Source organism: Pipistrellus kuhlii, unplaced genomic scaffold (assembly GCF_014108245.1).
Source record: "Pipistrellus kuhlii isolate mPipKuh1 unplaced genomic scaffold, mPipKuh1.p scaffold_m20_p_4, whole genome shotgun sequence".
Taxonomy (NCBI): Eukaryota; Metazoa; Chordata; class Mammalia; order Chiroptera; family Vespertilionidae; genus Pipistrellus; species Pipistrellus kuhlii.
The window spans coordinates 47,889,177-47,917,081 of NW_023425540.1; the positions used below are offsets into that span (position 1 = coordinate 47,889,177).

The 27,905-nt window shown below is 37.3% G+C and overlaps 1 protein-coding gene across 21 annotated transcripts in view; it reads right to left on the bottom strand.

The window, feature by feature from the left end:
• Positions 1-27,905, bottom strand: part of MCTP1 (multiple C2 and transmembrane domain containing 1) — a 422,741-nt gene that overhangs the window by 244,317 nt on the left and 150,519 nt on the right. For all 21 annotated transcript variants that reach the window (XM_045571756.1, XM_045571752.1, XM_045571743.1 and 18 more), the window contains exon 2: positions 14,843-14,957. In XM_045571756.1, the coding sequence (XP_045427712.1) occupies positions 14,843-14,957 (115 nt within the window). The remainder of the gene's footprint in view (positions 1-14,842; positions 14,958-27,905) is intronic.

Below are 27,905 nucleotides of genomic sequence, written 5' to 3' on the forward strand. Positions count from 1 at the left end.
AGATTTGTAATGCCCAACACTGGAAATATCACATGGATTAAATGACTAAATATATTAAAATTCAAATGCAAGAGATTGATAAATACGTGTCCTAATGTAATAAAATAATAAACTTATTATCCACTTATCCTATCTAATTAAGAGGGAATATGCTAATTGACCCTCATACCAGCACAAAGATGGTAGCACCCACAGCCAATAAGGAGGAAATATGCTAATTGACTGTCCCACCCTCAAAGATGGTGGCACCCACAGCCACAAGATGGCGGCACCTAGTCCCCTCAGCCCGACCAGAGCGAAAGGTGCCCAACCACTTCATGTGCCTGCTTCTAGAGTCCCACAGTCCCCTCAGCCCCCAACTGCCCAGGGCTGGCTCGAGGCACAGGCAAGCCTTGGATGGTGGCTTCCCAGCTAATGCCCAAGGTGCAGGCAAACCTCAGATGTTGGCTGCCCAGTCCCCCCAGGTAACCAGGGCCGGCTGAGGCTTGCACTGCCGGCAGTTGCAGCAGCAGAGGTGTGATGAGGCATCACCTTCCTCTGATCACCAAGTCCCCTCCCACCCCTGAGGTTTTCTGGACTGTGAGAGGAGCAAGCCAGGCTTAGGGACCCCTCCTCTAGTGCATGATATTTCATACACTGGGCCACTAGTTTTTCCATAATGAGTAATAGTGATTTTTAAATTTCTTAAATGGCATTACTGTGATATACCCTGTTTCCCTGAAAATAAGACAGTGTCTTATATTAATTTTTGCTCCCAAAGATGCGCTAGGCCTTATTTTCAGGGGATGTCTTATTTTTCCATGAAGAAGAGTACGGTACACATTTATTGTTAAATGAAAATAAAGGAAATTTATTACTTGCCTATGGTACAGTAGTATGGTAGTTGTCAACACAAACCAGACAAACTGCGAATCCTACAGTATCAAGAATTTACTCATTTATTCAATGACAATCATGTCATCATCTTCTGGAACATCATTATAACAATCCAATTCCTGAATTTCCTGGTGAATTTCTTGTGGCTCCATTTCTTTCAGAATCAGTGGACCAAATCTCTCATGTTTAGCCTAGGGGGGCCCTTATATTGGGGGCATGCCTTATATTTCACTCAGAGGAAAACCTGTAAGTAGGTCTTATTTTTGGAGGATGTCTTATTTTCAGGGAAACATGGTAGCACATAAATGAATTAAAAATAACGCTGTGGTAAAATGTAGTAGAGAACTAAACTAAATTTCTTTCTTTGAGGAGAAGGCACATGAAATTGAAAAAGTGTAAATGACAGAGATTATCGACATTTATGAGTAATTTTTTGGCATATTTTTAAAAAGTGCAAAGTTCAGTATTTGCAAGAAAAAATTATTTGTTCAATTTTTATGTTGTATAATTCATTTCAGTTAAGAAAACATTTACTATTTAACTCTTTAATCATTTAAGAATATATGAACATATAGCAGACAAATAATGACTATTTTCAGATATCTCCTTCCTCGCTGGTAAAGTTGCAATTCCATTAGATTTGTTAAATCAAGAAAAAAATTAGCCCATAAATAACTAGAAACATTGCATGAATAAACAGTACTATAAGAAAGTGTCATAAAATATAGATGAAAATGACTGGGTCCCCATGGGACACATCCATTAAAAAATGTCATTACAACCCTAAACAGAAAACAAAATCTTCTTTGTCAATTAACTGGAAATAATTTTATGACTCTTAATTGATTACTATCATTAACTGAAAGAATTTTAAGATAATTTAAAGATAATTATTAAAAGGCATCATAAATGCATGGTAATTGAATAATACTTTCCTTAGCACATTCACATACTCAATTTGAGAGAGAGAAAAAAAATGTAATGGTTTCCTATTTGTCTCTCTGCTTTTAGTTTTCTCCATTCCAACTCATTCTCCAAAATCTTAGGCTTAGATATTTTTCTGACATAATAATCTGATGTTACTCCCTTGCTCTAAAATTCTTCATTGTTTTCTTACTGATTTCAGAATAAATTCAAACTTTTGAGTATGTCATACAAATTGTGGTCTGCTACTAATTTTTCAGACTTCTCTCTCACTCATCTGTAGGATACCTCACCTCAAATCCACAACTTCTCTCCAATGCTTGTATCCCATCTCCATCCCTTTCCCTCTGTCCTCTCTCAGTACTACAGTTCTACGAGTAAATTCAAGCTCCCTTGCTGTTTGGATATATTTCCTGACCCATCCCATGGACATTACTAGGCTCTTGTCTTATGCCCCCAAACATCCTCTATAATAGCAGTTATCACATTCAAGCCTCATTGTTTATTTCTGATCCCTTGTGTCTGGCAACAACCCTTGAATGATTATAAGTGACCAAGAAAAGTGTTGGTTGACTGAAAACATTCCTGTATCACTGAATAAATGAGTGCCTGTATCATCTTCTAATAACAGAAGCTAGTAATAAAGTAACTAGTACTTAAGTTGTACACTCATATATCCCAATCTTTTCCCTCCACTATTATTCACTATGAGTCTAAAAATCTCCTTTCAATTTTATTGTCAAATACTGATTCTGAAATACATGAAACTTAATATCACAAAAACATTATGGTATACTTTCTATAACAATAAGCATTTTGCCATTGGTACTTTCTCAAACTATGGTAATTGATATTCATTATAATTCAAACATAAAAACAAAAACAAAAACGGTCAATCTACCCTAGTTTTACAAAATGCTTTTAAAAAAATCTCAGTTCAATAGCAATCTGCTTAGAGTTTTTACTTAATTGATTTATTGTATTTACTCAGAACAAAACTAGAAACCATATGATAAAGGTGAATGAATATGCTTATGACATCTATTATTATCTCATATGTCTACTATGTAGATACACTCTATCTACAGTAAAAACTGACATATTTTTGCACAAAATATTTGGAAGGAACGTTAATTTTATGTGTACAGGTAAATTATGGCTGAAACTGCTACCCTTCACTGACAGCTCTGTTTTCCTCTTCTTCACAGGCAAGTAGCTAACCCACATTTTCTTTTTTAAAATATGTTTTTATTGATTTCAGAGAAAGGGAGAGGGAGGGAGAGAGAGATAGACACATCAATGATGAGAGATAATCCTTGATCGGCTACCTCCTGTATGCCTTCTACTGGGGCTCAGGCATGTGCCCTGAACAGGAATAAAACTGTGACCTCCTAATTGATAGGTCGATGCTTAACCACTGAACAACACCAGCTGGGCTAACCTTCATTTTCAAGACCTTTAAATTATGAGTGGCCATGTAACTGAGGACTGGCTTCTGGCCAATGGCATGTGAGCAGAAGTTAGTTATATTCCACTTTTAGGCTTAGCCCATGACATCTTTCCATATACAGGCCTGCAAGTCTGGAGTCCCTGAATGGAACCACCATCTATATTACTTTATGAAGTTTTAAATAAATAATATATTTTTATTTTGTTAAACCCATGAAATGTGGATGTCTATCTTTGACAGGTCTTAATGCTACTTATCTTAAATAAAACAAAAATTAATTCCAAGAATGTGAGCTGCTATTACAAAAAAATCCCTAAGATATATGACATTGGCTTAGCAGTCAGGTAATGGATAGCAAGGTAACTCTGGGAGCCTCAATAATCTTTTTATGCCATAGTAAATGTTTGGTAATATTGTTCCTGTGGTAACTTGAAAGGCAGACCACCTGCTCTTGAACCCAGGCTTCAGGGGACATGGATGAAAGGTGTGTAGTTTCTCAAATTGGTTGGCTTAAGTAAGTAATCATAAGAAAGCAATGGCTTCAGGTGAAAATAGGCTCGTTTACATGTAAAGAATTGGAAAAACTGCATTTAGGCTCCAAATAATAGAAAATAAGATCGAAAAAGCTTTTAAAGAATAAAATGTCATTAAAACAACCTAGTGGCCAACATCAGATTGGCCTTCCCACCCAAACACGATGGTCATAAGGTAGCTGCCATATGTTAAAAAGGAGCAAAGGAATAAATCATGTTTGAGGAGGATGTCTAAAAATGATTATTGGGTATGGCTATTGGCACATGGAAGCCTACTAAAGTTTTTTGAGGAAAGGAGCTTAGCTGGTTGAGATATTTGATCTTGTGCCAGCAGGAAGCAGAAAGCTATACATGCCCAAGGAGGGCAGGCTCTTCCGTATCCATTTCGGATATGGATACAGAGGATAACAATGGATAAGGAAGAATTTCTCAGATGGTAGAAGCAGTTGCCCTAGAGGACAATGGGTAAGTTGTTACATTGTAGAGTTCTAACTAAGGAATTTCCTTATCCTCCAGGTAAGTGGCCTTACTTGGGATTTCAAAATTACTACAGACAAGTAACTGCTATGAGTTTCCCATGCCTTCTTATGGTCATTATATATTTGATGTGTATGGCAAAATGGCAGACAGATTAATAGTTCATTGGACTCCCACGAACCATATTTGGACCTGATAAAGGTTTTCCTTTTACTCAGAGATCCTGCACGTAGAGCTGGATACAATGACCTCATGGGACTTTGGGCTGTTTCCCTTGGAAAAGGTGAATGTCTTCATGTTCAGAAAAAAGAGTGAACCAGATATTTGCTGACTAGGAAGGTAGATTGCTGCCAGGACTGCCATTTCTCATCAATAACTATGTTATCTTCTTCTTCCTAGGCACATAACTGATCTATAGCTCCCAACTGAATATAAATTCAGAAGATGACATGTGTCAATGATTATGTAAGTTCATAAGCAAGTGAAAATGATAAGCAAAGTGAAATATTAACACCTACAATGTAACTAAAATACTTGAGGAACAATGAAAAAAGCCTTTGCCTTTTAGGTTGAAAACAGTTAATAAATGTTTAATGTGACAAGTGACTTCAAAACTTGCAATTATCCTTTTAAAGCATGTTGTCTCCTCTAGAAGAAAAGACAGTATTAGGGATAGTAGTAGGTGTTGTTTGCTTTCATCCCCCCTTCAGCTCTCTAGTGCGGTGTGGGGAAAGGCCAGGTCTGCATGTTAAGTTTAAGAACAACTGTAGGACCAAGCCAAGCACTACATTTAATGACCCACTCTTTCTTGCCTTCTGCCTTCATGCTACTTTCCCATTTCCATTAACATTTTGCTACTTTTTAAAAGAAGACAAGGCTCTTTCTTAATGCAAGATTGTGTTATGAATTCTCTAGCTGTATATATATATATATTTTTTTTCTGAAGGACATTCATGTTCTCAACAAAATTTACCAGATGTTTATTGTGTGCTAGGCACTGGGGATTCAGCAGTGCATAAAACCAAGTCCCTGTTCCCAAGGCACTTTCCTTCTAGTGGAGGGGAACACACAGGAGCCAATGAAGAGGTAGATAACATGCCTTGTGGTGATAGGTGCACAAAGGAACATAGAACCACAGGGAAAGTTCAGAGGTACCTGCTATTTTAGGCAGGGTGTGGAGGGAAAGCCTCACCTATAGACACATAAAGGGGCCTGAAGCCCATTTCAGGCAGAAGCAGCAGAAGTGCAGTGGCCCTCAAGATTTCTAGTGTGGATGGAGTGAGTGACCCAGGAAGGAAGTGGGAGGAGAAGTCAGAGCTCTGCAAGAGAACAGACAGATCATGTGTGAATCTATAAGTCTCTGGTTAGGACTTGGAATTTTTCTTCAAATCAAAATAGAACAGTAAGTGATTAAATAGATAAAAATATTTTAAGACTGCATTATCTAATGTCAAATGATCTGCCTTTGATTAGAGAATATACCAGCACCTGAAAAAGGGGCCAATTATAAAAGGGTAAGTCTATTGTGTTCTTAAATTATTCAAAGTAATTTCTAAATTTAAGAATAGCTGGTCTAAAATTATTTGACAAAGCCAACCTAAAGGTTAATAATGCATATAAAATGAATGTGAGTTTTTACAGTTCTCATATTTACATCTACACTGCATCCTTTAAAATTTAGTTTTATAAGCTATATATGATACAATATAACCAAATACAAATTATTTTCAGAATCTGTTATGACTACTGTTGATGTCAGCTATCATTAAATGAGATTTGACACCCAACATTTGTCACTAAAATATGATATTTAACCAATGAGAATTTACTAACTGTTGATGGCTTGCCACAAACATAATGAGATAGACATTACTGGAAGTTGGTGGTAAATGTCTTCTCTATTGTGCATTCTAAAACACACCCCAAGATTTCTCCTTCCAATCCCTGGACTGAAAATGATGAGATATCCTGTCTGTGATTGTGCTACCTACATGACAAAAGATATTTTGCAGATGTAATTAAGGTTACTAATGAGTTAACTTTGAGTTTATCAAAAGGGAGATTGTTAAATTAATCAGACCCAAATTAATCAACTCTCCTTTGAAAACACAGGTTTTCTCTATATGGCAGCAGAAAGGAAAGCCAGACTTTAAACATGAGGAGGTTCTGACATGTTCTTGCTGCCTGGGAAATGGAAGAGGCCAGATGGAAAGGACTTGAAACTGGATTCTAGGAGTCAAAAGAAACTCTGGTGGCAGGAAGCAAGAAAACAGGGACTGTAGACTTACATCCACAATCAACTGAATTCTAACAATACCACGGCCATGCAGAAACCTTATTTTCTTTCATCTAGCCTTTTATTTATTTATTTTAGAACTCAAATTAGCCTCACCTGGGTCCCTGACTTACCACCTCACTCTCCCTTGCTTAATCATTAAGCCTCCAGGACAATGAGATCTGGTCAGCATCCAGAACCCTGATCTTAGAAACAAGGACCTGGGTTTATTAACAATTAAGACAAAGTTTTCAATCAAACTCAACTTAATACCTTGGCCTTGGTTGTGTTTTAGCTCTGGAGCCAGGAAAGCAAAACGAACACACAGACCATCCTTGGAAAATTGGACACAGCAACTCCATGGCAGATGTCGGGACCAAATGCAATGATCAATTACCCCTATCCTAGCATCAACCAACCAGTAGAGACCATGATCTTAACTCTACTAGTGACCATGACCAATTGATTTTTTCCCTATATAATCCATGCCCTGGGAGCCATTAGGAAGCCAGATCTTTAAGCATGAAACTACCTGTGACTCCAGGCATGGTGCCATCTCCTTAATAAATCTTTACTTTCTTGGCTGCAAACTCCTGTTTGTGCCTTATTAGACTGGGGCTTGCACAGGCAAATGGACCCCTTCAGTCCTTCATTCCATTAACAGTACCAAGAATGAACTTGGAAGAGAACCCTAAGCTCCAGATAGAAGATCAGCCTGGATGACACCTTAATTTTGGCTTTATGAGACTGAGCAGAGAACTCAGGTTCTGGACCTACAGAACCTGTGAACTATTAAATAGATATTGTTTTAAGCTACTTAACTCATGGACATCAGTAGGAAATTAATGTGTCTACCCTGAAAAGCACATCTATAGTATAGATGCCCTTGACCGGAATCGAACCTGGGACCTTTCAGTCCGCAGGTCGACACTAACCACTGAGCAAAACAGGTTAGGGCCAGTGCAAATTTTCTTGATAAATCAAATGCTTGATTCCATGAAAGCTCAAAAGCTTTCACTGTTACACGTAGAATCACTTGGCCAGCTTCCTAATGTTGAGTGCAGTTTTACACAGAAGAGTTTTATGGGCTTTTTCTGTTTGCTTCAGCCTTTCACATTTAATCACATTCTCATTATGAAACTATGTAAAAATAACAAAGTTCAAATAACTGATTTTCTCTTTGCCTTTGTCAGAAACACTTATCCTGTTTGCTAAAGATATTCCACACATTGCAACAAGGCAGAATTGTAATCAAATTTCAGCAGTTTTGTCCTCTTAGCCGAGGATATGTGTTTATTTTTATATTTCGATTTACTTGTATTCTTTGAAGTTGTTTCACTAAAAATTGATTAAAGCAGTTTATTCTAATCTACTTTCCATGGATTCTAAAAGCTCTGAAGGTTTACATTCATATTTATTCTTGAGTTAGAGTTACCTTTTAAAAATACCTTTATCTCAACAGATACCGAGGTCCCTCCTTTTTGGGGGTCTGGGCTGATTTTTCAAGCCTTCAGAGAATAACAGTGTATCCTTGTTGAATCATTTCAACCTTCACTAGCATCCTCATTTCCATTTAGAAATGTGACAATTGATTTCTATTGTATTCAAATAAATGATTGCTACCTCAAGAATTAATATTTTCCAAATGCTAATCTTTTAGTGAAACGAAAGTGCTCTTTAGCAATTCTGTTCATTGGGTGTGGTAAAAATGATTTTTTTAAAGCAACTTGTCATCTAATAATTCCATATTTTAATTTATTTTGGTCCTCTACCTTCTAGCCTTATTAAGGGAAACTACTTAAGATTTGATTAATTCCAATAGTTCCGTGGTCAGCAACCTGCAGCTCTCGAGTCACATGCGGCTCTTTTGCCTCTTGAGTGTGGCTCTTCCACACAATACCACCTCCTGGGCTAGTCTATTTTGAAGAAGTGGCAGTAGAAGAAATTTCAGTTTAAAAATTTTGGCTCTCAAAAGAAATTTCAATCGTGGTACTGTCCACTGCAATAGTTCAACGAGTGTTTTTTAACAGTATTTTCTAGAGAATTGAAACAGGCTAGACAACATAGAAGGAAAGACAGTGAATGTCCCTTTTGTCTCTCTGCTTAACTAGTACGGTAGACTCTGTAGTAGCAGTTTTCTACTAGTGTCCACTTTAGGTAGCTTAAAACTACACACGTTTCTTATCTCAAGGTTTCTGCAGGGCAGGCTGGGCTTGACCGGGAGTTCTGCTTACAATTCTCACAAGGCTGCAATCAAAGTGTCAGCTGGGCTGAGTTCTCACTGGTCCTTGGGATCTTTCCCCATGGTCATTCAGTTGTTGTAAGAACTCAGAACCTTGCAGCTGTAGGATGGAGGCCTGTAGTTCCTAGAGGCCATCCCTCTCCATTTTTAATCCACATGGCTGTTTGCTTCTTCTTCTTCTTCTTCTTTTTTTAATTGATATTTTACAGAGAGGAGAGAGAGATAGAGAGCTAGAAACGTCGATGAGAGAGAAACATCGACCAGCCGCCTCTTGCACACACCCTACCGGGGATGTGCCGGAAATCAATGTACATGCCCTTGGCCGGAATCGAACCTGGAACCTTTCATTCCGCAGACCGATGCTCTACCACTGAGCCAAACCGATTTCTGCGGCGGCTGTTTGCTTCTTTAAGGCCAGCAAGAGAAGCTCTCTATCTCACCAGGTCCTTTCAAAAGATTCACCTGATTAGGTCAGGCCCACCAAGGACCATTTCCCTTTCAATTCTAAGTCAATAATTAGAGTCACTAAGTACATTTGCAAAACATTCCCACCGTTTTTGACATCTAACATAAAATAGCATAATTATAGGAGTGATAGCCATTGTATTCTCAGATTCCACCCAAACTAAAGGGGAGGGGCTAATAAATAAGGACAGGGATCATCAGGGGTCAATTTAGAATTTGCATATACACACACAGGTCCTAAATCCAATTTTACTTAACCAGTTTGCTACATCCTATTTTCTAGACCTCTCCACAAGCTCTTCAGCTACAGTCCCAAAGCTTAGATAAATCATGGAATTACCAACTCCGAGGCCTTCCGTGGGATAGCCAGGTCTCTCTCCCTAGGGATTTGCCATTACTTTCCCTCCCTTTTCTCCTTATGCTGGACTTCTTAAAAATAGTGGGTGCACTGCTTTGTCTTTACAAAGCTACAAAAATTAGAAATCTATAAAGAGACATGTATCATTATTAAGGACTGGTAAATCTAATATGCTCTTATTGCCTGGCCAGTGTTGCCTGGCTGGTGTAACTGCCTTCCCCTGCAGGCTTGTTGAGCTCAACCCGTGAATCAGAGTTGGATTCCTGGTCAGGGCAAATGCCTGGATTTCAGGCTCAATCCCCAGTAGGGGCCATGCATGAGGCAGCAAATTGACCATTCTCTCAATACTGATGTCTCTCCCTCTTCCTTTCACTCTTTGAAATCAATAAAAACATATTTAAAACAATAGAATACTTTTGTCTTTGCTAATGAAATTTTAAGGACAGTTCCTTGTTTTCATGTAAAAAGTTAAAATATAATCTAGTTCAGTTTTCTCCATTCCTGATATGCTACATTTATGTGTTTTAAGAGCAATAATTACCCACTTAAGATTTTTTCGCCTTTCACTGTATTGATTTTCTGGTGCATGTGATAGAATTGAAAGGAAAACCTATTGGCTTCATGTATTCTCAGATCTGGTTATGGCTTAATCAGTAGAATTTCTCAGTTAGCAAGGTTTCATTAAACCATGAGAAAAATGAAGTTTGGCAGGGGATAACCTTCTAAGTCTTTTCCCAGCCCCCATAGTTCTATAATTCTTATTCCAACTTGAAAATTTTGTTCTCAGAAACACTTACCTTTAACATTTGACACATCAGACTCACAGAGTAGACTGGGACTCCCTCACTCTACTCAATGCAGGGATTTCTAACACTGTTATTAATAGACACATAATAGACTAGTTCACATGGATCACTTTTTTGATTATCTAAATTTGCTCTGAGCATTTGAAGAGAAGCAACTGTCCTCTGTAGTGGACTGATATGGGTTTCCCCCAAGATATGTCCCAGTTCTAAACGCTGGTACCTGTGAATGTGACCTTAGTTGGAAATGGGGCTTTTGTAGATGCAATCTCAGGTGCTACTGGTCATTCTCCTTAAGATGAGATCATCCTGGCTTTAGGGTGAGCCTAAATACAATGACTATTGTCCTTCTGAGAGACAGAAGAGAAAGATTTGAGACAGGAAGACACAGAGAGAAGTGCCATGTGAAGATTGAAGCAGAGATCAAAGTGATGCTGCCACCATCCAAGGAATACCTGGAGCCACCAGCAGCGAAAAGGCAAAAGAGAATTCTCCCCGAGAGCCTTTACCGGGAGTGTTTCCCTATCACATCTTGATTTTTTGCTCCTGAACCTCAGAACTGTGAAATAATAATATTTTTTGTTGTTTTAAGCCACCAAATTTATAGTAATTTGTTAAGACAGCCCTAGGAAATTAAAATATCCTCCATGATACAAATTTTAAGTTCAATTATAGGGTATTGCTATCACCACCCATATCTACACGGATGGTTCTTATCTTTCTAGCAATACAAATAATCATGACAAGACATTGCATACAACATATGATATATGATAATATAGTCCTGAAAGGCCCAATCCAATTAAAACATAAATGGCATTTTTCTAATAACTAGACATGACAATTGTCATAGGGCTGCCAGATAAAATATGGAATTCATTTAAAAAGGTAATGCACTATGTATCTGAAATCCAAATGTAATTAGGCATCCTGTATTTTTATTTACTACATCTGGAACCCTACAATTTCAGCTGAGAAATTGCAGATCTATACATAATACTGAGCTTGGCTTTGAAACAATGTGTGTCAGATTCCCCATATCATGTGCTTTCTAGTCTACCAGGCTTCTTAAAGCTGAGATAATAAAACTCCTATTAAAAGGCTGAACCATTCCCAGAAGCCATCTGGTTATTGTTCTGCAAAACAGGTTATAAAAATGGAGGAACAATGGCCAGTTTTGACTGCTAAGCCAAACTCAATGTCTATTACTTTTGAAGAAAGATTCTGGCTACACAAAGTTCAAGCAATGATTATGAGGATGGAAATGAGTTTTTTTTCTTCCACTATTCTGTGCAGGGGTAATATGGGACACAGGGGTCATGGGATTTTGGTTTTACTGGGCAGTAGGTGAAGGCATCAATATAAAGAATAATAAAAAAAAGTATAATTTCTGCTAATTATTATAGTAATACAATATTTCTTCTTACATTCAACTTTTTCCAAAATTCACTTGGCTTCCAGGTACCATCTGCCTTAAAAATCTCAATAGTTTCTTAATCTTCACCAGAGGATATACTTTTTTTTTTTAATTGATTTTTGAGAGAGAGTGAGTGAGAGAGAAACATCTAAGTGAGAGAGAAACATCTATCAGTTGCGTCCTCTACATACTCAGACTAGGCATTAAACTTGCAGCCTAGGTATGTGCTCTGACCAGGAATCAAACTTAAACCTTTTTGGTGTACAGGATGATGCTCCAACCAACTGCCAGAGCATTGTAATTGTTGTTTTTAACTTCCTCATAAATTAATCTCAGGTGCTACCGTTCATTCTCCTGAACCACCTATCATAGTCTCCTTCTCCACATTCATAATTCTGGTTCAGACCCTCAAAACTATACTCCTACACTACTTCCTTACTGGTTTTATCACTTCAAACTATCCATCTAGATCTAGTTATCATATATAACACACACACACACACACACACACACACACACACATATATATATATATATATATATATACACACACACACACACACACACACACACACACACACATATATATATATATATATATATATATATATATGTGTGTGTGTGTGTGTGTGTGTGTGTGTGTGTGTGTGTGTTATATATGATAACTAGATGGCCCAGTGCATGAAATTTGTGCATAGGTAGGGTTCCTAGGCCTGGCCATCAATCAGGGTTGATTGGGGCCTTCCTTCCCTCAGCTGCTGGCCATACCCTTCCTTCATTCCACGTAATGGTTACCCACAAATCATAGCAAGTGGTCAAACTCCCGGTCAGTTGAACTCCCAAGGGGACAATTTGCATATTAGCCTTTTATTATTTAGGAGATATAGTATACATTCACAAATCTAAAGTGTTCCAATACTAAATACATAAGCATATGTTTAACACATTTGTTTTTCACTAATGGGTCTAAAATGAATTTTAATCAATCTCAAACGTAACTCAGGCTGTTTCCTGTGCTTAATTTCTCTTCTCATATCTACCCAACAAAAACTTCATGAATTCCACACAAGTAAGTAAAATAGTGAACTTGGATCAGAGTTTGCATTATAAACACTTTGGGATATTCTTCACTTCCACAAAAATAATATTTTTTTCTTAAGAACATAGCTCTCTCATTCTACCTTAACACAATTCCTATTTTTATCTCTAGAGAATATGTTGCTCCTTTAAGAAAAAGAGTGGTAGCATCCAAACTTAAAACTGTGGAACAAGATTGAGCAAACGGTAGCTGCTACTCAGCTCAGACAACTGGCATCATATCTTGCCAGAGCTGCCTGGTGTCTTACATTGTCTTTATGCATTATGACAGAATCCCACAGACATAATGTGCCTTTCTCAGTACATCACATCAGCAGGTCCATGGTATCTGTCTGCCTCATTACTGCTGATTTTAACTTTAACTGCTTGCTAACGGCAGTGTCTTCCAAGTTTATCCACTGTAAGTTATTATTTTCCTCTTAATAGTTCACATGTATTTAGTGGAAAAGTACTTCGAAATTATGCAAATACCTGTATCTCATCATAATTTTGTGCCTACAAATTTAGCATCAATTGGTGATTTTTGCCTACAATTGTTACTGCATTGCTTGTTAAAAGGTAGTTTTCTATTTCTATTTTCCCTTCTACATTTATTCATTGCAATTCTAACATAAGTAAAACCTGTGCCTTCTTACCCATCTATTTATTCAATTATTGATTAACTAGTAAGAAGTCTTAGATATTTATATTATTCTATGATCTATAATCTATTGCTGCCATTATTTATTTTGTTGCCAAAATCGTTCCAGCTCTAGTCATTAGGAGCTCCTTTAATTTGGCCTCTATATCATTTTGACATTCGGCCATCTATTTTTGAGTACTTCCCTACTCTCTGGCTTTGCAAAATGTTCCAGACGCATCTTGTACTTTTGCTGCCCTACATCTGCAATCAACCCTTTCTCCAAGAGCCTTGCTTATTTTTATTGGGAAAAGTGTATTTAGAAACCAAGATTGGGCCAAAGGTGTGTTGATTACACCTTTATAATTGCTCTGAGGGCCTCTCAGGAGACAGATCTAAGAAAATACAATATACTACACACACACACACACACACACACACACACACACACACTTCTGTCTATTTTAATTACTTCCTATATCTCTATTAAAAACCATTAGTTTATACTGATACCATTGAACACGGCAAACTTCAACCCACCCTGCACCCTCTCCAATCTGGGATGCCTCAAGGGATATTCGATAGCCCGTTTAAATGGGCAGTTGGAAATCCCTCTCATAATTCATGACTGCTGGCTCCCAACCCCTCACTTGCCTGCCTGCCTGATTGCCACACAATCGTTTCTGCCTGCCAGCCTGATCACCCCCTAACCATTCCCCTGCAGGCCTGATAAACGACTAACTGCTCCACTGCCAGCCTGATTGCTCCTAACTGCCTCCCCTGCAGGCCTGGTCCCCTCCAACTGCCCTCCCCTACTGGCCTGGTCCTCCTCAACTTCTCTCCCTAGAGGTCTGGTCCCTCCCAAATGCCCTCCTCTGCCAGCCCAGTGACCCCTAACTGCTTTTCCCTGCTGACCTGATTGCCCACAGCTGCCCTCCCCTGCCAGCCATCTCGTGGTGGCCATCTTGTGTGTTGGAGTGACGGTCAGTTTGCATGTTACTCTTTATTAGATAGGATTTTTCAAGAGGAAGGGAGAAGGAGAGACAAAAACATCAATGATGAGAGAAAATCATTGATCAGCTGCCTCCTGCACATCCTACACAGGGGATAGAGCCACAACTTGGGCATGTGCCCTGACCAGGAATTGAACCATGACCAGATAACATTTCAAACCACATCACTGGACCCAACCTTCTAAAATTATAATATTATAGTTAATTTATTTGAACTGAAGCAACCGTTAAAAAAGTTTTGTCAAAAACACACAGAATAAACTTCCAAGTAATGTTCTTCTTATGACCTTACCTCCTCGATCCCGGGCAGCTAAACTCTGACCCTTTCTTAATGTAATATCCAATTGGTACATTCCGGGATCAGCCAGAGGGACATCTGCATTACTGGTTCCAGAAGTATTTATTTTCTGGAAAGCAAGAAATATATAAAATATTAAAATAATTATCTTTCTTCTATTCCCTCCAAATGGGGACCTTTTATAGTTTAACGCAAACTATAAGAATTAGTCAGTAAAATTTTTGAATTCACACAGCATCATAATCACCCAGTTCTCTGAAAGTATTAAAATTCATGGAATTCTTCAGACTAAATAAAATCATGGCAGTTATAGGAATCCCTGTATTAATTCAAATTAAAAATAACAAATGCAATATGAAACACATTTCCCAGGGAAAGCCCCACATAATTCAACTAAGAAAGACTAATGTAGAAATAGTTTCTGAAGTAAAAATACAATCAATGGTGAATAGAGAATAAAGGTATGCAAGAGCAGTTAATTTCCACATAATTGAGCTGAAAATTAAAATGATTCATTCAGGTGAATTTGTTGACTCCTTTATCTATGCAAAAGGGCTCGACCTGGTGAATTTCATATTTTTATTTTGGCCAACATAAAATATGATATAATTATACATAAATAAAAATTCACATAGCATTTTGATAGTATTTGCAAGTAAATAATATAAATCTAGAGAAAATATCTAGTGCTGTTTTCTATGGAATAAAATTGCACAAGCTATTTCTAGAACTAAAAATTTTTGCAAGGCTACTTTTATAGAATATCAACAGCATACTCTGTTTATTTAATAGTCATTGATTTACAAACACACTTGAAGAGGCATAACTATCTATAATAAGAAAAGCCTAATATGCTAAGTGTTTAGTCATCTGGTCAGCCATTTAACCAATCAAAGAGCAATATGCTAATAATATGCTAAGGCCTCTCAACTGCTCACTATGAAGTGCACTGACCACCAGGGGGAAGATACTCTGACTGGTAGGATAGCTTGCTGCTGGGTTCTGGCCAATTGGGATTGAGTGAGACAGGCTGGACATGTCCTGGAGCCCTCCCATGGTCCTTCCCCAGCTGGCCAACCTCTTGCATCCATCCCCTGCCCCAATCATGCCCAATGGGGTCCCTCGGCCTGGCCTGTACCCTCTCGCATCTGGGACCCTTAGGGGATGTCGGAGAGCCAGTTTCGACCTGATTCTGCAGGCCAGGCTAAGGGACCCCACTAGCGCATGAACTCGTGCACCAGGCCTCTAGTATTAAAATAACACAAAAGAAACATATAGTAAAAATTGTACAGATCACAGTTTATACTTTCTGTCAATCTAATACAGCAGAAAAAGTTACTTTTTCACTGTTGAGATGATTTTAAATTATAATTTTTTTCCAATTAAAAAATAAATGTTTTTTTTTATTTTGGAATATAATAGTAGTCATGAATAAGGTAAAATATTAGACACCAGTCTGGTTCTTTCCGTTCCAAAATTTACATGAAATACAAACTATAAAGCATCATTTTGTTTCAGGTTTCAAGACCAAGATAAAGAAGCTTTCCTATTAGGCGCAATTATCATTTAAAATTAGAAATAGTGCAACTCTGATAACCCAAATTCATCATTTCTCCTCTGGTAACAATAAAAAGAATTTACTCCTTCTTATGATATTTCTGTTTCTATGAATGAAAGTATTTTTCCTCAGTTACTCAGGCTAGAAATTGATGAGCTTGATTTCTTCATTTCCCTTTCCATCACATTCAAATAGTTGCCAAATTCCATCCACTCCATTTCCATATTACATCCTGCAGTTGCCTATGTCTTTTATTTCCTGTTACCACTAATTTGGATCAGATCTTCAAACAGCAAAGGAACAAAAGGTTAAATGATTGCCTTGCTCTTCTGGCAAACATCTATTGCCCTGCCTCCTTGGGGTTTCCTAGGATAATAATTTAGGATATATCCTTCCACACTTTTGTCTTCTTATATAAATAAATACACCTATATATGGGTTTATTTTTGTGGTTGAATTTTCAGTTTTTGTTTGTTGCTAACGAAGAGCATATTTGTCTGTTATTTTATAATTTAATTTTAAAATATCATGGGCAGTTTTCTGGTCCACATATAGATTTATCTATTTTCTTTTACATACATCATTTTTTCACAGTGTAAGAATACCATAATTTCTTTAATTATCTCCCTACTGATGAATTTGAGTTGGTTTCAATATATGCCACTACAAAGACTTGGGCTTTTATTTTATTTATTTATTTTTTTAGAACATAAATCTCCCCCAAAAGATTTAAATATTTCATACTCCTATTGAAAGTTATAAGAGTGCCTATTTCCCACATCCTAGCCAGCATAGGATGTTACTAATTTTCAAGGTTGGTGGGAAAAAAAACAAAAACTGTTATCTTCCTTTATATACATTTCCTGAACTATGGTAAGGTGTCTTGAAACTAGTGTAGACAGCAAGAGAGTAAGAGCTGTTCCCTGGGCCACACAGAAGATGCCAACCAAGGGCTTCCGAACCACTTTTCAAAGAACAGTTTGAATTGTGGGTCCAGTTAATAAGCAAAATTAAAATCCAACAAACATTTGTTAAACTTTAAGTATCTTCTAAGGCTTTCGTTAGGTTCTTTTATATACATTATTTCAAAATAAACAAATCCATTAATAAATGTTAAATGTAGATAGATTTACTTCTTTCTAAAACCAGAATAAAATCTATAGGAAAGGGGAAGTTTTTTTTTACCCATCCTTCATCCTCCTCTAATGTCCTGATAGGTATCTTAAAGGTAGAAAAAATTGAATGCTCAGATATCTGTATTTTTTTCGTAGCTTTCATTGCTCTATTCAGCGCTACTTGAAGTCTACAGTGAAAAATTCACCAAGTACCTGGTTTTATATTTTAAAAATATATAGATCTAATTTCATTATATTTATTGGGTGGCAGGTGTTAATAAAATTATATAGGTTTCAAGTGTACAATTCTATAATATAACATCTGTATATTGTATTGTGTGTTCACCACCCAAATCAAGTCACCCTCCATCACCATATATTTGACCCTTTTTTTAACCCTTATCTACCTTCTCACTTTATGGCCAAGTTAATGAATTTTTCTAACTATACTAGATTTTTCACTTCTGAAAAATTTAGAATTTAACACGGTGCAAAGCGATAACTTCGCTGAATTTACATAAATTGGCTTTTTAAAGCCTGAATAATATTCCATTTGTGGCCTGGCTGGCATGGCTCAGTAGTTGAGTGTTGACCTATAAATCAGGAGGTCATGGTTAGATTCCCAGTCAGGGCACATGCTCAGATTGCAGGCTCGATCCCCAGTGTGGGGCATGCAGGAGGCAGCTGATCAATGATTCTCTCTCATCACTGATGTTTCCCTCTCTTTCTCCCTCTACCTCACCCTTTCCCTTCCTCGCTGAAATAAATAAAAATATATTTTTAAAAATATTCCATTTGTGTGTGTAGTGTGTGTACGTATGTGTATATTGCATTTACTAGGAGGTTGTTTCCATACCGTGGCTATTGTGAATAATGCTGTAGTGAATAGCAATGCAGATATTGCTTCAGAGTACTGATTTCATTTCCTTTGGATATATGCTGTCTTGCCCTTTTGTTTTCCATGACTTCCTACCTAATTTCAAGGGCCATTTCATCAGCACTTTACCTGCTTTTTTTTTTTTTTTCCCATTATCACTTCCTATCACAAATTTATATTGGCCATGTTAGATTGTAAACTTTTAAAATCAGGGAATAGAGATTTTTTTGTTTGTATGTTTGTTTGTTTTGTGGGTTTTTGGTTTGTGTTTTTTTTTTAATATTTTTCATTGATTTTTTACAGAGAGGAAGGAAGAGGGATAGAGTTAAAAACATTGATGAGAGAGAAACATGGATCAGCCGCCTTCTGCACTCCCTTCCCCCTTTTCCTCTCCCCCTCTCACACCACTGGAGATGTGCCCACAACCAAGGTATATGCCCTTAACCACAATCAAACCTGGGACCCTTCAGTCCGCAGGCTGACCCTCTATCCACTGAGCCAAACCAGTTTCAGCAGGGAATGGGGTTTTTAAGGATCAACTCAACAGAAATTGTGATAGAGGCTATAAGGACAGAAATATGTCTTTAAGGACAAATGATCTAGCTGATTAGACACATACATGAGGATCTGTAACAAAGTTGACTACTCCATGGGTGGTTTGTTAACTCTCTTCTGTGCTGAAGTATGGCATCTAATCTGTTTTAGCATCTACTTTTGTGAGGAACCAAAGTATAACCTTAGAATCCTCCTCAATATAATGCTCTAGGCTGCCATTACCAAATCATCAAAATTGTCACTTAAAGTGGAACTTTGTCCACTCAGAAGCTATAAGGACAGACTGTGCTATAAGTTCACAGAAGAGATACAAAAACCAATTATTATGGGAAAAGAATCTAAGTAGCCCTCTAGAGCTGACAACAGAGCAGGGTGTGAAAATATGAATTTTGACAAAGTGAAGATTTGAAATAAGCAAGGATGAGACAATCAGCCAAATGGTGAGTAGTCACCAGCAAAACATCACTGGCATGTGTGACAAATAAAGTGGAAAGGATAACTGATGCCCACCTATGCCAGGCTGAGGAGAGTTCTTGTGGGCAGCAGGAAAGCATCATAGGCTTTTGGAGAGAGAAGCAATAAAACCAGACCTCATTTAACACACATTATTGCCTAGTTTTCATCTTTCCTCTTCTGGGCTAAGTGCTTAGATTACACAGATGAACAAAACCAGGCTTTGTCTCTGTAGGATGAAAGAGAACAGAGAAATCCTGTGGATAGAGAAATTATTTGAAAAGTTTTATAACCGTCCAGTTTAAGTCATAAGAGCCTCATCTGGTCAGTGATAGTGGAAATAAAAGATGAATTAGAAAGATATTGAGGCAATTCAATCAGCTGAATTTGTCAACTGACATGATGTGAGAGAGAAGGGAGGTGCATATAAGAGTCACTCAGAAGTTTGAGCTGAGCTCCCAGGAGAATGGTAATGTCGGTAATAGAAAGCACCACTGCATCCAGTTCCAAGGATATTACCAACTCCATACAAGAAGGAAATCAAGAACTTAATGCAAATCTGGAGAGGCATCTCTCCTCAGGCTCACTGAATGGTTGCAGTAAGAAATCTGGTAGGCCAGTTATAGAGGGATACTAGAAATATAATTTTTATTTTAAAGTACCTTTTAATAAATGTTTAACTTACCAAATGTAAGTATGCATTTGGAAAGATATATCTGAAATGCTAGGCACACTTGTAGCTCTAATATAAACATTGTCATTTTAAATGAAAATAAAAGTTAAAAGTGGCTCATAAAGCCAAAGGGCCAATTAGAGAGGCTGGAGAGGCCATAATGGTCCTAGTATAAGCCCCAAATCAGGAAATAGGTGCTATGATCAAGCAGAAGTAGGGGATGGAAAAACACATATAGTAAAGGGCAGAGTGTGTCTTTATAGCAGGACATACAGACAGACCAACTAACCAAAGCAGAGTATGACAGCACCTGGGCAGGAGAGTGAAGATCTATGAACTGCCCCTTTAAGGCCTGGAGAGGCTCTGGGTCATGAGGGCCATCTCTCCAGGCTCTGTGCTCTTGGATGTCTTTGTGATTCCCCATCACCTCCTCTGACCTCGTATGAGAGAGCTGGAGGGAGTCTTTGATTCTTGGAATAGAGTGAGAAACAAAAAGAGCAACAAAAATAAGCAAAGAAAGCATCGAAACAAGAAAGCAGCCAGGCACTCAGTAAATGCAAAATCAGTCAGCCAACAGTGATATGGGAGAAAGCCACACAGAGAGGCTTCAGGCAGAAATTGATCTGTGTCTTCAGCCTCTTCAGGGTACTGTGCGGGGATCACTGATGCCCACATACAGATGCCTATGTGATGCTAGCTCCTCACCCAGAGGTCAAAGAAGGTCAATGCTCTGCAGTTACTATGTGAGGAAAATTTTTTGTCTTTATGACTATTTTCAACAAGAATTTGGGAAAAAGCCTAGTGGTTAGGGTACCCATATAATTTATCATTCAAGTTTAGATACTGTAAAGAGTGAAAGGGAGTGCTATTCTGAATTACATGGCATAAAAAGGCATAAGAAAAACAGTCTCTGGTAAACTGGGATGCATGGTTGTGATACTTAGCAAGTTAGCCTTCAGTTCACCAGAAAAATAAACTAAGCAGGAAAGACTAATCTTCTGGTCACATCAAACTTTACAATGGCTTGTTTTGGAACCAAACTACAATCCTGGGTTTAATCCTGGGATTTTTATTTTGCAATAGCCAGGCCAAACAAAATGGGCCTACACATCTCGGGCCCGCTAAAGGGCAATGTTTGATGGCTGCTGCAAGAAGTTAGGAAGTTCAGTGCAACCTAAGCGTCCCTTCTAGGACTCCTACAACACGATTACTCACCCTTAGCTTGTCTGCTAAATTGACTGTTCTGTGCAGCATCATTTCATTCCTGCTGGTAGCCTGTCCGCCTACACACACAGTTTGTAAAATAACCCGTGCCAAAGGAAAGCAAACAAAATCCTCTGTTCTCCATCCCGATGGACACGGATCACTCCTCTTTTGGAATTAGATCGTGCAAACCAGCCTTTGAGCTACAAGAGGCAAATTCTGATGATAAAGGGCAGGCATTATATCAATCATTTACTTTCAGCCGAAAATATTTATTCCCCCTGTGCCTTTGTTTTCTAATCTTTAAAATGGACTAATAAATACCTTAAAAAGGACTATTTTGATTATGAGATAAAATATATAAAACTGCTTTGTAAGTATAAGAAATTATTTAATATAAGTACTTATTTAGGGGCAGGTGATGAGGAAAACTATTGTAAAATAGAGAAGAGGTTATAGAAGTCAAAACACAAGGATCTGGCCTGGCAGGGATGGCTCAGTGGTTGCGCATCACCGTGTGAATTAGGAGGTCATGGTTTGATTCCAGGTCAGGGCACATGCCCGGGTTGCAGGTTTGTTCCCCAGTGTAATGCAGGCAGGAAGCAGCCAATCAATGATTCCCCTCACCATTGATGTTTCTCTCTCTCTCCCTCTCTCTTCCTCTCTGAAATCAATAAAAATGTATTTTTTTAAATCACAAAGACCTGTAAACAGGCCTACTTGGACTATGACATTGGTCTCAGTCAGAAGGGGGAAAAAATTTAGCTCCAACGGCCTCATTTTCCTCTTCTTTAAAAAATGGACTTGTCAAAATTAAAAGAAATAATGTAATTTATAGTGTTTTATAGAGTTAAGTGATTTACAAATGCAAAGTGGGCTCTTCCTGCTTTAGTCAAATTATATATTTTGTATACCCTGCTGCTAGTGTTCCCCTTTGGTTAATCGGAGATTAGAAAGTAAATCACACTGGGGCTGTCTCTGCTCCCAGTACTATTATATTACTTAATAACTGTTATCTTTACTATTTCACTACAATAATTGTCAGGCCTGATAGATTTTGTTTGCATTAACTCATCTAACCTTTCGTTTTTCAGTGAGTTCCCAAGCATACTCTTACTTCCCCAAAGAAAACCAACTGCATTAAAAAGCGCAGAGCTACCAGCAAAACACAAAACCTCTGAGACAAGATGAATTGTCAGAACAAGGCATAATATGCCATCTTTGCAAACCCTGGTAAAAGTGTAAGAGTTATGAGCAACAAAATAAACATAGTATTGGATTACAACTCAAAGTATAAATAAATATTCATGATTCTATACCGGTACAAATTATTTGAATAAATAAACAAATAAATACCGTATTTTCCGGCGTATAAGACGACCCCCCTAATTTTACAGTTAAAACATAGGTTTAGGCCTATATTCGCTGTATAAGACTACCCCCAACTTCCGAGGCAACACCAGTTCTTTTTTAAATAGGCCGCCTCTCTGACTCTGGCCAATCTGAGCAGGCTTTTTACTAGAACACAGTGCAGCTTCGGGTACAGAACATGTATAATTTGCATGCATAAAAAGCCTGCTCAGATTGGCCAGAGTCAGAGAGGCGGTCTATTAAAAAAAGAACTGGTGTTGCCTCGGAAGTGGGGGGTAGTCTTATACAGCGAATGTAGGCCTAAACCTATGTTTTAACTGTAAAATTAGGGGGTCGTCTTATATGCCAGAAAATACAACTAAATGGGGGAGAATAGGCAGGTCTACAGCGCAGAAAAATTCAAAGTAGTTTATGCCGCTTCTGCTCCTCAAGGAAGCTGAGGGTAACTTCCTGTCTTTTAAGTGTGGGCTATACATGGTGACTTCCTTCCAAAGAAGACAATATAGAGAAACCCGACACAAATACTACCTCAACCAGGGGCTCAAGTTTAATCAGTACTGATAGGTTGGTAGTAGGTTTCCTTGACAGTTTGTGATGAGAATGGCACTTTACCTCTGTGGTCTTCCTTCCAAAACACAGAACCTCTGTCTAATCACGAGGAAAAAAACAAAACAACAAGGAAAAGCCAACTGAAGGACATTCTATAAAAGATCTGACCAATGCTACTCAAAAGTGTCAATTTCATCAAAAAGATTGAATATGTGAATAAACCTCATAGCCAGGAGGAGCCTAAGATGACATGAAAACTAAAGAAACTGTGGTATCCTGGATGATATCCTGGAAAAAAAAAAAAAAGGATCCTAACTGAAAACTGAAGATCTGAATAAAGTATGGACTTTAGTTAACATTAATATATCAATATTGGTTCATTAGTTTTCACAAATGTACCATACTAATGTAAGATGTTATCAATAGGGGAAATGGGATGTGGGATAAATGGAAATTCACTGTTGTATCTTCATAACTTTTCTGTAAATCTAAAAATACTCAAATGAAAAGTTTAATTTTTAAAAAGTTTCTGCTTAGCTAATTCTTTTGAGTGATAACCTAGTGTTTGGTAGGGCACAACTATTCTGATTTGGTCTTTGTTTAGTAAGTATAATAAGAAACTCCATAGAAGGCATGTTTGTAATAAATTAACTTAGTCTACCTCACCATCCTGTTTCCCTTCTACCATATAACAGTTGAAAAGACTGAGGATTATGTGTTTAAGTGTACAGCTATACATTAATTATGTTTCATAAAAATAAATTTGCTAGTACTGCTGCTGTAAACATTTAAACTACAGGTAACTAACTGAGAAGGAATATAGCAGTAATTATACATTAAGCTCTAAGTCACAGGATTTGGGTGTACTTCCTTCTTCTCCATAAAACTAATTTCATTAGATGAGGCAATTAACTAACTCTCTTTGACTCTCCACATTGGTATAAAGAGGAGATAGATCTATTTTCTCCCAAATTTGCTTTAATAAAAAAGAAGAGAGATACCATTTAAATTTTTCTTCTTTAAATTTGGCTCCATCACTCAGTAGCTTAGGTTCTCACCTTTTAAGAAATGGGGATAACTTCCTTCTGATTGGTGTTTGGGGATTCTTAGAATATATTTCTAGAAATAGTATTACTGGGTCAAATGGCAGTTTAATTTTTAATTTTTAGAGGAAACCCCTATATTCATAGCAGCACTATTTACAATAGCTAAGATCTGGAAACAGCCCAATTACCCATCAGAAGATGAGTGGATAATAAATATGTGATACATTTATTCCATGGGACACGAGGCAGCAGTAAAAAATAAGGAGCTCTTACCTTTTGAGATAGCATGGAGGGACCTAGAAGTACTGTGATAAGTGAAGCCAATCAGAGAAAAATAAGTATCACATGATCTCATTTATATGTGGAATCTAATAAACTGATGAACAAAATAGATCCAGAGACATGGAAGTATTCAACAGACTGACGATTCTCAAAAGGAGGAAGAGAGGCGGGTGTGTGTGTGGGGGGGAGTTCTGAAAGAGATTAACCAAAGAATTTATGTGCATATATTCATAACTCATGGACACAGACAATAGCTAGAGTTTGGTAGGAAGTGGATGGGTAATGGGGGGTATGAGATATCTGTAATACTTCTAATAATAAAGATACATTTTTTAAAATGGGGATTAAATGGTACTGACCTGACAGAATTGTGAATATTAAGTAAAATAATATATGTGAAACAGTTAGTATGCTATATTACACATGTAATATTTCTATCCAGCCTTTGTACTCCCAAAATGCCTATATATAAGAACATAAACTACATGGTGTGAAAGATAGATTAGTATCTAGTTGAGACTTAAAGACACATTCACAAAGGAAGTGCTTTGAAGGAGAAAAGTCTGAGTAGTTAGTAGGAAGTCACTTGTCAGGGGTAAGTATTGAGATTTCTCTGTTTTCAGAGGTCCTCAGAGCCCTTCACCATAAATTGAAATTCTCTCACCTGAGTGCGATTTTGTGAGGAAAGTGTGGCATTTGCAATTATTTTCACAGTGGGTGCAAGGGCTGTGGGCAGAGTCGAAAATAATAAAAGACAAGAAACCAAAAATACATTTATATTTCCTTTTGAAAATATGCTTTTACACTTGTTTACACTTGTGAGATTTGGGATTCTAAAATGTCAGACATACCACAGGAGGAGTTTTCATTGTATTTACCGAGTACACAAGTTTGCCGTAGAGAAAGGTATTTTATAAGGATTTTCCATACATAAATAAAACTTTGGGGTTCATAAATGTTAAAACAAAATCTACTAAGCATAAATTATAGATACTATAAATTGCCAAGAGTTGACTGTAGTAGCTAAGTGAGTACAATAAAAACAAATGTGTGGCTTAAATTGTTCAATTAATTTATACTTTTTAAGTGTTCCCAAAACCTTGCTAAAGCAAAGTGATCAACAGCTTAAGTTTTTTTCTTCAGTACCACTTGCGAAAAAGAGACTTTTCTAAACTGCCAAACTTAAGTCCTATCTATCAATGAATAAATGGTAGGTACCACTTCTAATTTTTTTTAAATTTTCTCATAGTTTAGCATTGAAATGTTAAACTAAAACCTCATTAATGGGTATTCAGCATAATAAGCTTTGACTTATTACAGAAATGTATACTATTCATTTGGCAAACAAATTCTATGCTTTCTTTCTGGGAAATTACTTCTAATAGCAATTTTTACAAGTGTTTGTTTGTTTTTGTAGGGGGGTGGGGGTAAGTGTTCCCTGAGCCCACATGGATAAAATCCTGCCTGGACAGTTGTGGTTAAGGTACCTGGATAACAGTGATCATGATGGTGACAAGAACTGATTACCTTCTAAGCAGATATTTCTATTTTCCCTCTTCCTGGGAGAGCTCTGTTTCCTCTTGATAACCAGTGTGGTTGTGGGAAGTTGACTGGTTCCTTTGCTCAAAAGTGGATAATATCACAAAGATTAGGCCGGTCCAACCCCCTGACTCCAATGACTGGTTCAGGTTGGGAATGCAACCCATGCTCCTCCAGTCAAGGTCAATCTTTGGACTTGACTGAGAATGCTGGGACAAGCAGGCTCAGTCATTCCTCCTGAGGAGAATGAGGAAACATAGCCTGTCATGGGAGTGTTGGTAGCCACTTTGAGTTCATGAGGGAAACAAAACCGGGATAAAGCTAACAATGAGGAAGGCTGGCTGGAGAGACATAGATACACTAGATTGTTGTCATTTTATTAAACCACCAAATTAACCACTAGATTTTCCAGTAATATGAGCCTATAAATAATCTTTATAATTTTAGTCATTTGAATTGTGTTGTTACTTGCAACCAACAATAACCCAACTGATTAAGCAACTAACATTGATGGAGGACAAACATTGACTCCTTTATTTTGCACAAACACCTAAGAAATACTGTAAATATCCTAGCAACACAGATGTGGAAAATGAAGGGCAGAAAGGATGGGTAACTTGCTTCAGTGAGGAATTAACTGAAGTACAATTCAAACTGTTCTAATACCAGGAGCTCATGCTGTAACCACTGTGTTAGCACTTTCCCCCCAGTTTAAAAAAAAATTCAGTAAGTGAATTAGACATCTGACATTACATGGCAATTTTAACTTCTCAGACTCCAATTATGTAATTATCCTTAGCTAAAAGTTCACATCAAAAGGAAAGGATTGCTTGTGGTTAAGGAAAAGTACTTTACATTTTTAATATCAAGGGCTTTAAATCACAGGAAAATATTGCTCATTTCTTTTATTAAAGCTCTTTTACATATTCACACCTACAGTTTAATCTGTCCCATTTCTGTTAGTTGCAAAGACAGACACTGTTCGGCAGGTCGCATCTTACTTTTTACAGAAGTTCTAGTTCAAATTGCAAAAATCTTTAGAGTTCTTATCTTGGGTTCTGAATCTCACTACCTCATCAACTGAGATATTAAACATCTTCTTTTTTATTGGTTTAGTGCAGTTCTTTGAGAAGTTCCCAATTACTGACAATTGGCATATCCACAAATATAATATGTTCACAGCAAGTGGCCTATTTTCCAATATCAGTTAGGAACAGTTGGTTTATACAACCAAATCAAATAGGCATTATTAGGCTTATTTACTGGGCCAATAAATGCAGCAAGTTACTGTATCAGGTCAAAGAATTAATGTATTTGGAAATTCAAATGGCTCCATAGGAAACTATCAGGATTGAGCAGTAAACAAATGTAAATGATATAACATTACAAGAAAACAGTGGGAGATCCAGAAATTTGCTGTCTACTTGGTGTCATGATTTACAGATGGTGATAGGTAAGAAAAAAAAAAAAACACAGTTAAAAAAATAAAAGACTGACATACCTTCTTCTTATCAAAGCTAAACCAGAGCTTACACATATAGTTGAGAGCACCATATGTAGAATTCACAATGTTTGTCTCAGAGTGTTGTTGTTTTTTGAAACATATGCATGACTGTACACAAATGTAAAGGTGAAAGTAAAAATCTCCATCTTCCATCTAAAATCCAGTGATTCTCCTAAATGGTAAGCACCATTAACATGTTCATGAGTATCCTCCAGAAAATGAAGTTAGCACATACCTTTAAAAATGTACATATATAGAAATGAATATATTGTACGCACTCTAGTTTTTTCATCTAGTAACATATATACAATCTTTTGATGTTCAGCACCTTC